The sequence below is a fragment of the Pristiophorus japonicus genome, chromosome 3, assembly GCF_044704955.1.
Source record: "Pristiophorus japonicus isolate sPriJap1 chromosome 3, sPriJap1.hap1, whole genome shotgun sequence".
In the NCBI taxonomy this organism is placed as follows: domain Eukaryota; kingdom Metazoa; phylum Chordata; class Chondrichthyes; family Pristiophoridae; genus Pristiophorus; species Pristiophorus japonicus.
In genome coordinates, this window is record NC_091979.1 from 82,987,279 (window position 1) to 83,000,471 (window position 13,193).

General features: G+C 44.5%; 1 protein-coding gene across 1 annotated transcript in view; it reads left to right on the forward strand.

Moving 5' to 3' along the window:
- The window catches only part of lrp2a (low density lipoprotein receptor-related protein 2a), a 522,167-nt gene that overhangs the window by 321,904 nt on the left and 187,070 nt on the right, over nt 1-13,193 (forward strand). Inside the window, exons 40-41 of the mRNA XM_070873618.1 lie at nt 5,828-6,748; nt 7,667-7,832. Coding sequence (XP_070729719.1) covers nt 5,828-6,748; nt 7,667-7,832 — 1,087 coding nt within the window. The remainder of the gene's footprint in view (nt 1-5,827; nt 6,749-7,666; nt 7,833-13,193) is intronic.

Sequence of the window (13,193 nt, forward strand, 5' to 3'; positions counted from 1 at the left end):
TTGCTCGCATTGTGGGTTGATGAGGTGTGAACGGCCGTTCATGTGACTCTTGATGGCTTCTGGCGCCACTGCCTGCTGTTGAGGGCCTGCTCTCCTGCCTTTGTGTGTGGGGGTAGCAGCTTTTTTCACGCTGTGAACCCCTTGTTTGGATGTTTCGTTAGTTGTCGTACCCACAGTATAGATCAACCTCGTTTCTTCTTCTCCTGCCAAGAATGTCTGCGCGACCAGTGCTGCTGCCTCTAGGGTCAAGTTCTTGGTCTCTGTGAGCTTTCGGAATATGCCTGTGTGGCCTATTCCTTCAAAAAAAAGTCTCTCAGTACTTCTCTCCTTAGTTCATCGGAGAACTCACATAAACTAGCCAGCCTCCGAAGTTCCGCCACAAAGTCAGATATGCTCTGGCCCACACAGCGTCTGTAGTTGTAGAACCTATGTCTGGCCATGTGTAGGCTGCTCACTGGCTTCAGGTGGTCTCACCAGTGTGCTCAACTCTTCAAACAACTTGCTTGCTGGTTTCCCGGGTGCCAGCAGGTCCTTCATTAAGGCGTATGTTTTCGAGCCACAGCTGGTCAAGAGATGGGCTCGTCTCTTGTCTGCCTTATTGTTGCCGAACCAGTCTTTGGTTACAAAACTTTGCTGGAGCCTTTCTATAAAGTCCTCCCAATTATCTCCAGCATTGTATTTCTCATCTGAGCTATTGGTAGCCATTCTGTGGATTCTGTGATCCCGTAACTCGTCGCCACTGTAAAGTCCTGACCCTGCAGTACAGACTTACACGAGGCACATGCTGAAGTCAAGGTCACTCAGGACCTGCACCTTTATTTCACAGCTCTGGAATGCCTCACTTGCCTGAGACCTGCCTTTATATACCTGTGTGGATCAGGTGTGCAGTGTCTCCTGCAAGTGCACCCCTGGTGGTAAAGTATGCCTAGCATGCTAAGGTACAGTTATATACAGTGGTGAGATACATGACACCAATTATGCAATTTGTTTCAGAATTCAGATTTTGGATTTGCCTTCTGCATTTTAGATCAAACTTTTATAATAAAACAAGTTCCTTCACCATCCTGTATTTCTAGAAACTAGCCTTCATATAAACTGAACATTGCTATGTTACTGTACAAATGTGGCAGTGGAAGCAATCTGATCCAAGCATACTGAAACCGGGAGGCGTGAGAATGCTAGAAAATAGTCTCATGGTGGTGCATGGGTTTCGCATTGCGTGGTAGTATAAATCCAGCTTGGTATGAAGCACTTTAAAAGTCCCCCGGCAGTCAATTTTTACTGTTAGGAGAAAAGCTCTTGAAACACTAAAAATTAGTCATCTGGAGATTGAAGCTCTGTGTGACTCAGGTCTGCTGACACTGCATCATACTCTTCTGACCAGGAAATATAGCTTAACAACAGTCTTATTTACCTGTTACTTTTTTCCTCAGTGACATATACCTAAAATAAAAACAGAAAATGCTGGAAATACTCAGCAGGTCAGACAGCATCTGTGGAGAGAGAAACAGAGTTAACATTTCAGGTCAATGATCCTTCGTTAGAACTGGAAAAAGTTAGAGATATAACAGATTTTTAAGCAAGTTCAGGGCAGGGAAAGTGGAGAGGGGAGGAAATAACAAAAGGGAAGGTCTGAGATAGGATGGAAGGCAGGAGAGATTAAGAGACAAAAGGGATGATGGTGCAAGGCAAAAGGAGATGGTAATGGGACAAGATAAGAAACAAAAGATGACTCTAGATGAGGTGTAAATGGAAATAGCACCAACCACAGTCTCAGACTAAATTTTAAGTACGTACTGTCCGTCCCGGTAAGAACCGCCCGTTTTACCTAGTTTTGCCTTTAGCCGCCGAGAAACTGCCAAGAATCTTGGTGCAAGATCCATTTTCTTGCTGGGCGGTATTTTTTACCTTTTATTATGAACATTTTCGCCGGTGTTAGTTGCAGAACCTTAGCAATGTTTCTGGGCGGCAATCATGTGGTAAGGAGCTTCAGGGAAAGTCTAGCCCCATGAAACTACCAGATTGTTGGTAAAACCCAACTGGTCCACTAATGTCCTTTTAGGTAATGCAAGATTTCTAAATCTCTGGCATTAAATTGACAGTAAGACTGATTCTTTTAAAACAATTCGGAACAGTTTATTAAAACACACATACATGCACATTTATCAGCAGTTGTCGGCTATCCAACAGATCTTACTTAGTTACAACAGATATAATGTTACAATAATGATTTATAAAAAGGTATACGTCACTTTCCGCTGGCTGGCTGAACACATGGCTTGCTGTTTCGGCTGGTCTTCAGCAGGAGGTCTGCCATGTGCTCAGGAGAGAAGGAGAATAGAGTAGTCTGTGCTTGGGCTTTTATATCCCTTAAGTCCATTGTTCCTCCAAAAGCCTCAGGATTGGACCTTGATTCCAGGGCAGTTTCTTATTGGCTCTCCTCACTCAACTCTTTTTGAGTAAACAAAATCAACATTAAATCAAGTGCCCCCGATCTGGGGGACACTACAAACATTTCACAAGGCCCTTTTTTTTGTTTGTTTTTTTTTTTTGGTATTTTTGTAGTGTTTTTTTTGTGTTTTTTTTGGGCTCTAAAATCATAATTTACAAGTGCCTCCTATCTTTTGGGGGACACTAAACCTCTCCTCACTCATGTCTACTGGACTGGCCCAGCCATACCTTGATTAGGTTTAATGGCTTTCCAATCAATACAATACACAAACACCATGTTGGAGGTCTGTGAGCTTCCATTTTGAATCTTTCAAAAACTGTCTTTTCGTATAGTCTACACTTTGAACATTTATACATACACAGAATCAATTTTATTACTGAACATTATTATTCTTACAGTAAGGAAGTCTGCTGTCTTTACCCGGTCTGGTATATATTTGACTCCGGACCCACAGCAATGTGGATGACTCTTAACTGTACTCTGAAATGGCCCAGCAAGCCAATCAGTTGTACCAAACTGCTACGACAAATTCAGCACTCCGTGAGTCATCATCATCATAGGCAGTCCCTCGAAGCGAGGATGACTTGCTTCCATGCCAAAAAGGGATGAGTTCACAGGTGTTTCAATGAAGGACCTAATATTCCAGATCCCGAACTACATCGTGAAGGGTGGAAGATGCCTGTGCGTGGATTTTTTTAACGTGTGGTGGCTGTTGCACACCAGCCACAACATGGGCTTGACAGAGCTAGGTCTTGGTCCACTGACAAGGATTAACCAAGATGACTGGAGACCAGCTCTGCTGCACAGACCTAGCGCGCACACATATCACAGTGCGGGCTGGCCCGTGCTGCCCCTCGGCCCCGGTCACTTCCCTCTGCAAACTCTTGCCGCTCTTTCGCCCCTCCTGCTGTGCCTGCCCGCACTGCAATCAGTGACCTGGCTTCCCAGCTGTCTCCCTCCTGCAGCAGCACGCGCTGCTCCCTGCAGTGGTATGCTGCCGCACGCTGCTCCCTCTAATGGCTCCGGCCTGCTGATGGTCTTGCAGGCCGGGACCGCGCCTATTTCCGGGCTGGGAGTACCTTCACCACAAAGACTGCAGTGTTTTGACCATCATTTTCCAATCCTATCTGGCTTCAGGTGTGGTGCCAGAGGACTGGAGGACTGCTAATGTGGTACCTTTGTTTAAGAATGGAGAAAGGGATAGACTGAGTAATCATAGGCCAGTCAGCCTAACCTCAGTGGTGGGAAAATTATTGGAAAAAATCCTGAAGGACAGGATAAATCTTCACTTAGAAAGACACGGATTAATCAAGGACCGTCAACACAGATTTGTAAAGGTAATTTAAAGTAATTGGTAGAAGGTTTAGAGGGGATTTGAGGGGAAATTTCACAGAGGGTTGTGGGGATCTGGAACTCACTGCCTAAAAGGGTGGTAGAGGCAGAAATCCTCACCACATTTTAAAAAGTACGTGGATGTGCACTTGAAACCTGCAGGGTTACGGACCTAGAGCTGGAAAGTGGGATTAGGCTGGATAGCATCTTGTTGGCAGGCATGGACACGATGGGCCAAAGTGGCCATTTTCTTTGCTGTAAACTTCGATGATTCTATGGTTCAAGAAGGCAGCTTACCACGTTCTCAAGGGAAATTGGGGATGGGCAGTAAATGCTGGCCTTGCCAATGACGCCCACATCGCGTGAACGAACAAATTAAAAATAAAGGGGAGGGGTTGTTGGGGGTGATTGAGGGAATGGACCAAGGTGTCGCGATTTGAACAGTCCCTTCGGAATGTTGAAAGGGAAGGGGAATAGAAGAAGGGGTGAAGGGGAATAGAAGAAGAATAGAACAGGTTTCCACCACGCCCAGTGTTTTCGCCTCAACCGGCATGCCGACATCTTTTCCGCCCTGCGGTGGAAATTGTCCCACATGTGGCCACCAGTCGGTGCTCCTAGCAGCTTCGCGAGGCAGGAAACTGCCAATGGCTGGGTGGCCTGCCCGCCCTTAAAAGGGAGAGCGCACTGCCACGATCGCCGTTTTGTTTTAATTGTTGGCTGACTCCTGAATCGGTCCGCCAACGGTGGCCGCTGGCCCGGCCGATCCCCTCCCTGGTGGCCCAGTGGGCTCCATTGAGGCCCCACTAGGCCATGCATCGCCCCCCACCCTTTAACTGAAGAGGAGGGACATTGCGACGTGTCAGCATGACACGGCACATCCGCATCACGCTAACGTCATCTGACATGGCCAGCACGGCAGTGATGGACGCCGCCCCGATCCCACCCCTACACCACCTCAAACAGCGCCCCAAAGCGCTTGGAGGCGGTGTCAGAGTTAAAGAGCTGAAGTTTTCGGCTCTTCCCTCCGACTCACGCCGGCCGGTAAATTTCTGCTTCATTCAAAGTGGCCTCCCCAATTTCTCCGCAAGGCCAATTTCGGACCCGATGTGTTTGGTGGTGGTATCACGCTGGAGTTGGCAGAAATGGTAGAGGATGATCCATTGAATGTGGAGGCTGATGGGGTGAAAGGTGAAGAAAAGGGGAAACCTATCATGGTTCTGGGAGGGAGGGGAAGGGGTAAGAGCAGAAGTGCTGGAAATATAATGGACACAGTTGTGGGCGATGTCAACCACAGTAAAGGGGAATCCTCGGTTGAGGACAAAGGAAGACATATCGGAAAACTAGTATGGAAGGTGGTGTCGTCAGAAAAGATGTGACAGAGATGGAGAAACTGGGAGAATGCAATAGAATCCTTACAGGAAGCGGGGTGGGAGGAAGTGTTGTCCAGGTAGCTGTGGGAGTTAGTGGGCTTATCGTGAATGATTGTCAATATGACATATACCTAATTTTCTTCATTACAAGTACCTTGTTCAGCTGGGTACCAATCATTTAAAGGTCGTTTCTGCTATATTTAACAAAGCAAGGAAAAAATAAACTTGTGCATGTTGTAAAAAGTAACTCAAATGATTAGGGATGAATGAGGTATATATAATCACTTACTGGATTTAACTTGTATGTAGAAACATAGAAACATAGAAAATAGGTACGGGAGTAGGCCATTCGTCCCTTCTAGCCTGCACCGCCATTCAATGAGTTCATGGCTGAACTCAGCACCTCATTCCTGCTTTCTCGCCATACCCCTTGATCCCCCTAGTAGTAAGGACTTCATCTAACTCCTTCTTGAATATATTTAGTGAATTGGCCTCAACAACTATTGATGCTATTGATGCATGTGCACCACCCTGATACATATAATGGACCTCAAATTGATTCAAAATATATACAAGTGTGCAATTCAATCCTATGCAGAGAAGTTATATTATATAAACTGCTGTTTATCCTTTGAAAGGAATGATATTTGTTTCTTTTTTTTATGTGATACAGGCAACCTCTATTTCACAAATGCTTTCCTAACTGAAACTTACATTGAAATTCTCCGCTTGAACACCACCTTTCGTCGAGTTCTCATCAAAACCACAGTGGATCTGCCCAGACACATTGTAGTAAATCCAAAGCTCCGATATATCTTCTGGGCTGACTATGGGCAGAATCCCAAAATTGAACGTGCTTTCCTTGATGGCTCCAACAGAACCGTCTTGGTGGATGATGGTATTGTCATGCCACGAGGTCTGACTGTTGACCACATAAATGACAACATCTACTGGATTGATGACTTCCTCGACCTGATTGCTAGGATCTCACCTGATGGTGATGAACATCAAATAGTTCGCTATGGTAGCCGCTATCCAACTCCATTTGGAATCACCATCTTTGAGAACAGTATGATTTGGGTGGACAGAAACATGAAGAAGGTTTTACGTGCAAGTAAAGATCCTAGAAATGTGGATCAACCTTCTGTTATCCGAGACAACTTGAACTTGTTAAGGGATGTGGTTATATTTGATAAAAAGAATCAACCAACATCACCCCAGCAAGTTAACAATAATCCCTGTTTGGAGCTTAATGGAGAATGTGGCCAATTTTGTTTTGCATTGCCTGGTTTTGAAGTGCCAAAATGTGGATGTGCCCATGGCAGATTGGATGCCGATGACAAACACTGCATTATCGTCACTAATGATTATTTGATCTATGCAACAGAAGGCTCCATTCGCAGTCTTCATCTGGATAATAATGACCACACGCTGCCCTTCCCTGCAGTAAATATATGGCTGACTGCAGTGGCACTTGACTATGACAGCAGTGACAACAGAATTTATTTCTCACAAAGCTTTGGCCCAGGACGCAGCAAAATCAGCTACATCAATCTTGATGAAACTTCTGCGTCTCCTACGCAGGTGGTGACAGGTAAATACAACAATCACTTTACAGACAGTAATATAACTATTAGTTAGACCACACTTAAATTGAATACAAGATCCCAAGAACCAGCAAATCTCATGGTAGATAAAAGTTCCTGAACTCTCCGTTCCATTGACTCTAGCCTTCTGTGCATCCCACCCCCCTCCCTTTGTCCGACCATTGCTGGCTGTGCCTTCAACTGTTTAGGCCCCACACTCTGGAATTCTCTCCCTAAACCTTTCTTTCCACTTCTCTCTCCCTTGACCAAGCTTTTGCTCACCCCTCCTAATGTATCCATCTATGGCTCGGTGCCCATTTTTAAATTTGTTAATTCCTCCGTAAAGCACCTTAGGACATTTATCTACATTAATGGTACTATATAAATGCAAGTTGTTATTGCTGTGCCATGCATGGGTCCAATGTAAAATTCAGAATTGTTTAAAATCATGTTATCAGACTGTTAGTTACAGCAGATAATGGACAAACCATTATTGTAAATAATATTTTAAATTCAATAAAAAATTGATCTTGCTATCACAATAACTAGAACAACATATTATTGATTCTACCACTAACAATTTAAAATCGAGCCTTATATCTAATTTGATTAACTGTTATCACTGGTGTTCACTGTGAATTTTAAAGCTAGAAATGGTGGCCTGATGGATTCTCCCCTGAAATATAGGGTAGAGCATATCACTGTGTGGCTTAATTAGCTCAGCATCCCCTATTCCAGCATTGGATCATTTTCTTTAACTGTTAGAATTGCTTGTCTTAAGACATTTAACGCAGATTCCAAGAATGCATGGCTGGAACCAAGGTTAATGCTGGTTCCTAGACACGCAAAGCACACATTTTACTTTTATACATCAGTAACTGCATATTTTAAGCTGTTATATAATACATACATATATTTGTTCCGAGGCTTGGGTGCTCCTGATGGAATTGCCTATGACTGGATTAACAAGAGGATTTATTATAGTGATTATTTGAATCAGACAATCAACTCCATAAGGGTGGATGGCAGTAATCGCACAATCATCGCGAATGTTCCGAGGCCAAGAGCTATCGTACTGGATCCTTGCAGAGGGTAAGCTTGGTCAAACTAGATTAAAACTGAATGTTTTATTATTCAGTTCCTGTCGCAAGCTATCTTGGTATCGTTTTAACTTTTGATATCTATTGCAATTAATTCTTAAGTAATTTCTAATGCTTTTATCCAATAAGCAAGTGCAAATATCATATTGGACAGCCAAAAAACAGAACAGAGCACGGGCCGATCTAGGTGTACAACATGTACAAGGTCGAGTGGGAGGATTTAGAGCAGCCAGATTGGGAATGACCAGATTTCTGGCTATTGCGAAAGTTCATTCTGGTGAGAAAGGAAAGTCAGATAATACTGCTGTCACATCCTGCTTTTTAAGAATTCAGTAAAATGATGGGCTGACTATTTTGGATTAATAATATTTATAGTGAAAAAGGTGAGCAGAATTAAGTTCATTTATTTTATTAACTGCTATAAATAGGTATAAGGGACCAGTGATGCTCCTGTTTGCAAATATGAACTGTAACTTCTGGATGGCTAATTAGAATGTTAGTGTTGTATGAAGAAATAATGATGGCACTTTTGGCATACTACTTCTCCATTTACACCGAAAAACAGGACAGTAGCTAATATATAGATCCACCTAGTGGACTACTGCTCCACCTAATGGACTACCATGGTAATGCAGCCATTGATGTTTACAGCAAGAATAAAGGAATGGAGCCACCTTGCAGTCTGTGTGTTTGTGATGTCGTAAGGAATATATCACATTGGCGATGAAGGATGGGATAATCAGATTCACTAGCTGAAATTTTTGTGGTGGATGATTCCAGCCAAACAACAGAGACTAGAGAGGTCCTTTGTTTGCAGAACAGCTAAAAAATCCAAGGTAAATTACAAGCACACTTGGCTGAACTACCAGAGTACAGATGGTTGTGCCTATGGGAATAATAGGGCGAATTCCATTACGACTGAGAGACTTTCGGAGCGTATGTGGAGCAGCTAGAAATGGTTTTCACCACAAATAGTATAATTGAAGTCCTCGATGATGAAAACCGTAACCGGGTAGTGTTGGAAAGAAAACGGGCTATTTTCTTGACTGAAGTAGGCCCCGAGGTGTTTGAAACCCTGAAAAACATGCATGTTCCTGTCAAGCCAAAAGACGCATCACTTATGGAAATTCTAAGGAAGTTAGAACAGCACTACAGTCCTGAACCCCTGGAAATTGCTGAAAGTTATCGTTTCGGAATACGAGATCAGTTAACCGACTAAAGTATCAATGAGTACATTGTAGCATTAAAAAAGCTATCTATTCACTGTCATATGGGATGAAAAATGAAGCAATCAGAAGAAAGTTATTCACAACCCCTAACTTGACTTTTGATTTAGCTTGTCAGACAGCGATGTCAATGGATATGGTTGACCAATATTCCCGAAAATTTCGTACCATTTCCAGTCAATAGACAACCGAGGTGAATCGCCTGCAGGTTAAAAGTAAAAGGCAGTTGGGCCCCAAGATCTCAGCAACTGGCAATGGTAACAGAGCATTGAGGTCATTATATTGGGTGCCTAGGACAACACATTGCTCAAAGTTGTCCATATAAGAAGGCAGAGTGTTTCTTCTGCAAGAAAACTGGGCATCTTGCGAAGGCATGCCAACTAAAGAGTAAACCAACTTTCAAGGCTATAAGTAGAAATCCACAGAAACTACATAGCATGGAAGAAAAGCAACAGGATGAAGAGCTACACATCATCAGGAGCATGAGAGTATCTAACAGTGATTCGAAAAGTACCATCATCCAAGTAAATGTTGCAGGAACCAAGATACCTATGGAAATCGACACTGGTGCATCCGTGAGTTTAGTACAGACCAGTTAGCCGAACATCTGTCGTTGGGAAAAGGCTGGAGTCCATTATTAAGGAAGCAGTAGCAGGACATTTGGAAAAGCATGATTCAATCAAGCAGAGTCAGCATGGTTTTATGAAAGGGAAATCATATTTGACAAATTTGCTGGAGTTCTTTGAGGATGTAACAAACAGGGTGGATAAGGGGGAACCAGTGGATGTGGTGTATTTGGATTTCTAGAAGGCATTTGATAAAGTGCCACATAAGAGGTTACTGCACAAGATAAAAGCTCACTGGGTTGGGGGTAATATTAGCATGGATAGAGGATTGGTTAACTAACAGAAAACAAAGAATCGAGATAAATGGGTCATTTTCTGGTTGGCAAATAGTGACTAGAGGGGTGCCGCAGGGATCAGTGCCGGATCCTCAACTATTTACAATCTATATTAATGACTTGGATGAAGGGACCGAGTGTAATGTAGCCAAGTTTGCTGACGATACAAAGGTGGGTGGGAAAGCAAATTGTGAGGAGGACACAAAATATCTGCAAAGGGATATAGACAGGCTAAGTAAGTGAGCAAAGATTTGGCAGATGGAGTATAATGTGGGAAAATGTGAGGTTATCCACATTAGCAGAAATAATAGAAAAGCAAATTATAATTTAAATGGAGAAAAATTGTAAAGTGCTGCAGTACGGAGAGACCTGGGGGCCTTGTGCATGAAACACAAAAAGTTAGTTTGCAGGTACAGCAAGTAATCAGGAAGGCAAATGGAATGTTGGTCTTTATTGCAAGGGGGATAGAGTATAAAAGCAGAGAAGTCCTATAACTGTACAGGATATTGGTGAGGCCACACCTGGAGTACTGCATACAGTTTTGGTCTCTGTATTTAAGGAAGGATATACTTGCAATGGAGGCTGTTCAGAGAAGGTTCAATATGTTGATTCCAGAGATGAGGGGTTGACTTATGAGGATAGGTTGGGCTTATACGCATTCGAATTCAGAAGAATGAGAGATGATCTGATTGAAATATATAAAATAATGAGGGGGCTCGACAAGGTGTATGCAGAGAGATTATTTCCACTCGTAGGGGAAACCAAAACTAGGGGACATTGTCTTAGAATAAGCGGCCACCCATTTAAAACTGAGATGAGGAGAAATTTCTTCTCTCAGAGGGTTGTAAATCTGTGGAATTCTCTGCCCCAGAGAGTTGTAGAGGCTGGGTCATTGAATATATTTAAGGCGGAGATAGACAGATTTTTGAGCAATAAGGGAGTAAAGGGTTATGGGGAACGGGCAGGGAAGTGGAGCTGAGTCCATGATCAGATCAGCCATGATCTTATTGAATGACGAGCAGGCTCGAGGGGCCAAATGGCCTACTCCTGCTCCTATTTCTTATGTTCTTATGTGGCGGTGGGGATGTTGCACTTTATCAAGGCATTTTGAGGGTGTCCTTGAAGCGTTTCCTCTGCCCACCTGGGGCTTGCTTGCCACTTCGAGGCTCTGAGAAGAGCGCTTACTTTGGGAGTCTCGTGTCGGGCATATGGATGATGTGGCCTGCCCAGTGGTGCTAATCGAGCATGGTCAGTGCTTCGATGCTGGGGATGTTGGCCGGGGCAAGAACACTGACGTTGGTGTGTCTGTCCTCCCAATGGATTTTCAGGATCTTGCGGAGGTAGCGTTGGTGGTACTTCTCCAGCGCTTTGATGTGTCTGCTGTATATAGTCCACGTCCCTGAGCCATATAGGAGGGCGGTTATCATTACTGCTCCGTAGACCATAACCTTGGAGCCAGATTTGTAGTCCTGGTCTTCAAACACTCTCTTCCTCAGGCAACCGAAGGCTGTGCTGGCACGCTGAATGCGGTGTTGGACCTCGTCATTGAGGTATGCCTTGCTGACAGTAGGGAATGGAAAATGGTCCATGTTGTCCAAGGTCTCACCGTGGTTTTTGCTAACCGGGGGGCAGTGCTGTGTGGCAGGGTCAGGTTGGTAGCGGATCTTTGACTTATGGATGTTTAGTGTAAGGCCCATGCTTTCATACACCTTGGTGAAGGTGTTGACGATGGCTTGGAGTTGCCTCCAAGTGTGTGCAGACGCAAGCGTCGTCCGCATACTGTAGTTCAAAGAGAGAGGATGGGACGATCTTGGATCTAGCCTCGAGGCAGCGGAGATTAAACAGATTCCCATTTTTTACCGCGCAGAATGCCGAGCTGAGGCAACATTTTCAGTCTGAGCCCCTGGATTGAGATTTCAGTTTTCTCTGTGAATCTCAGGATCTCTATTCCTCTCTCTCTTTTTCATTTTTTTCCCCATTTTCTCTTTCTTTTTTCCTATTTCTCTATTTCTCTCTCTCTCTCAATCAAATTTGCTCTTTCTGTTTCTCATTTCCTTTCCTCATTTCTATCTCTTTCTCCTTTCTCTTTCGCTCCCTTCCTTCTCTCTCTCCCTGTCCCTGTCTTTCTCTCGCCCTCGCTCTCCCTTCCTCCCTCCCACTCTCACACCCTCTCTCTCTCTCTCTCTCTCTCTCTCTCTCTCTCTCTCTCTCTCTCTCTCTCTCTCTCTCTCACCTTCTCTCCCTCCCTCCCTCCCTCCCTCCCTCCCTCCCTCTCTCTCCCTCTCCCTCCCATTGAGTGTGGATTCTGTGCTGAACTCATCCATTCCATTGAAGAGGCTCCTGGACTTGTTGCGGAGCAATACGGAGCTGGTTCCAGGATCTTGCCCCATACGGAGCTTGTTGATCTCCCCCAGTTGATCTCTTACTGGACTTCTCTGCTGCCAACTCAACTGCTGTCGTCGAGACAAAACAGCTCTGAGATCTCTGCCACTCTGCACCGGCCCTAAAAGCTGACGGGAGCATCATCAGCTAAAGGGCCAGCTTCTTAACGGTGAAAATGGGTCCGGGGACGGAGCGGCACTACTGCCACAAGTCCCACACCGCCAGAAGAGTCAGTCTATCACGGCAATGGCCCACAATGCTGCAAAACCTCCCGGGTCGAATCTATGTCAGGGTGGGCAGTTGACCCCAAAGTGGCGGCTATCGATTTTAACGAATGGCCGCCACAAACGGGCAGTAACGGTCCTTCCCCGGACCGTGAATTTTGGGGCCAAGATCTCCTCTTGTTCTTGTACTTTACCTTCATTTCTGCGAGCTTTTCCTGTAAAAGAGTGTTAATGCTTTAGACTGTGCCCTGTTGAAGGGTTTTCTTTTCTTTATCAGTAAGTAACCTTTAACATTATTGTTGCCAAATTAAATTAATCGAGGGGTTAAGTCATGGCAGGAGAGCTCAGATACATGTTATGCTCCTCCTGTACTATGTGGGAAGTCAGGGACGCTTCCAGTGTCTCTGACAACTACATATGCGGAAAGTGTATCCAGCTGCAGCATTGCAGCACTGGAGCTGTGGGTAAATTCACTCTGGAGCATCCACGATGCTGAGAATGACGTGAATAGCACGTTTAGTGAGTTGGTCTTACCGCAGGTAAAGGTTACACAGACAGATAGGGGATGGGTGACCAACAGGAAGAGCAGTGGAAGGAAGGTAGTGCAGGGGTCCCCTGTG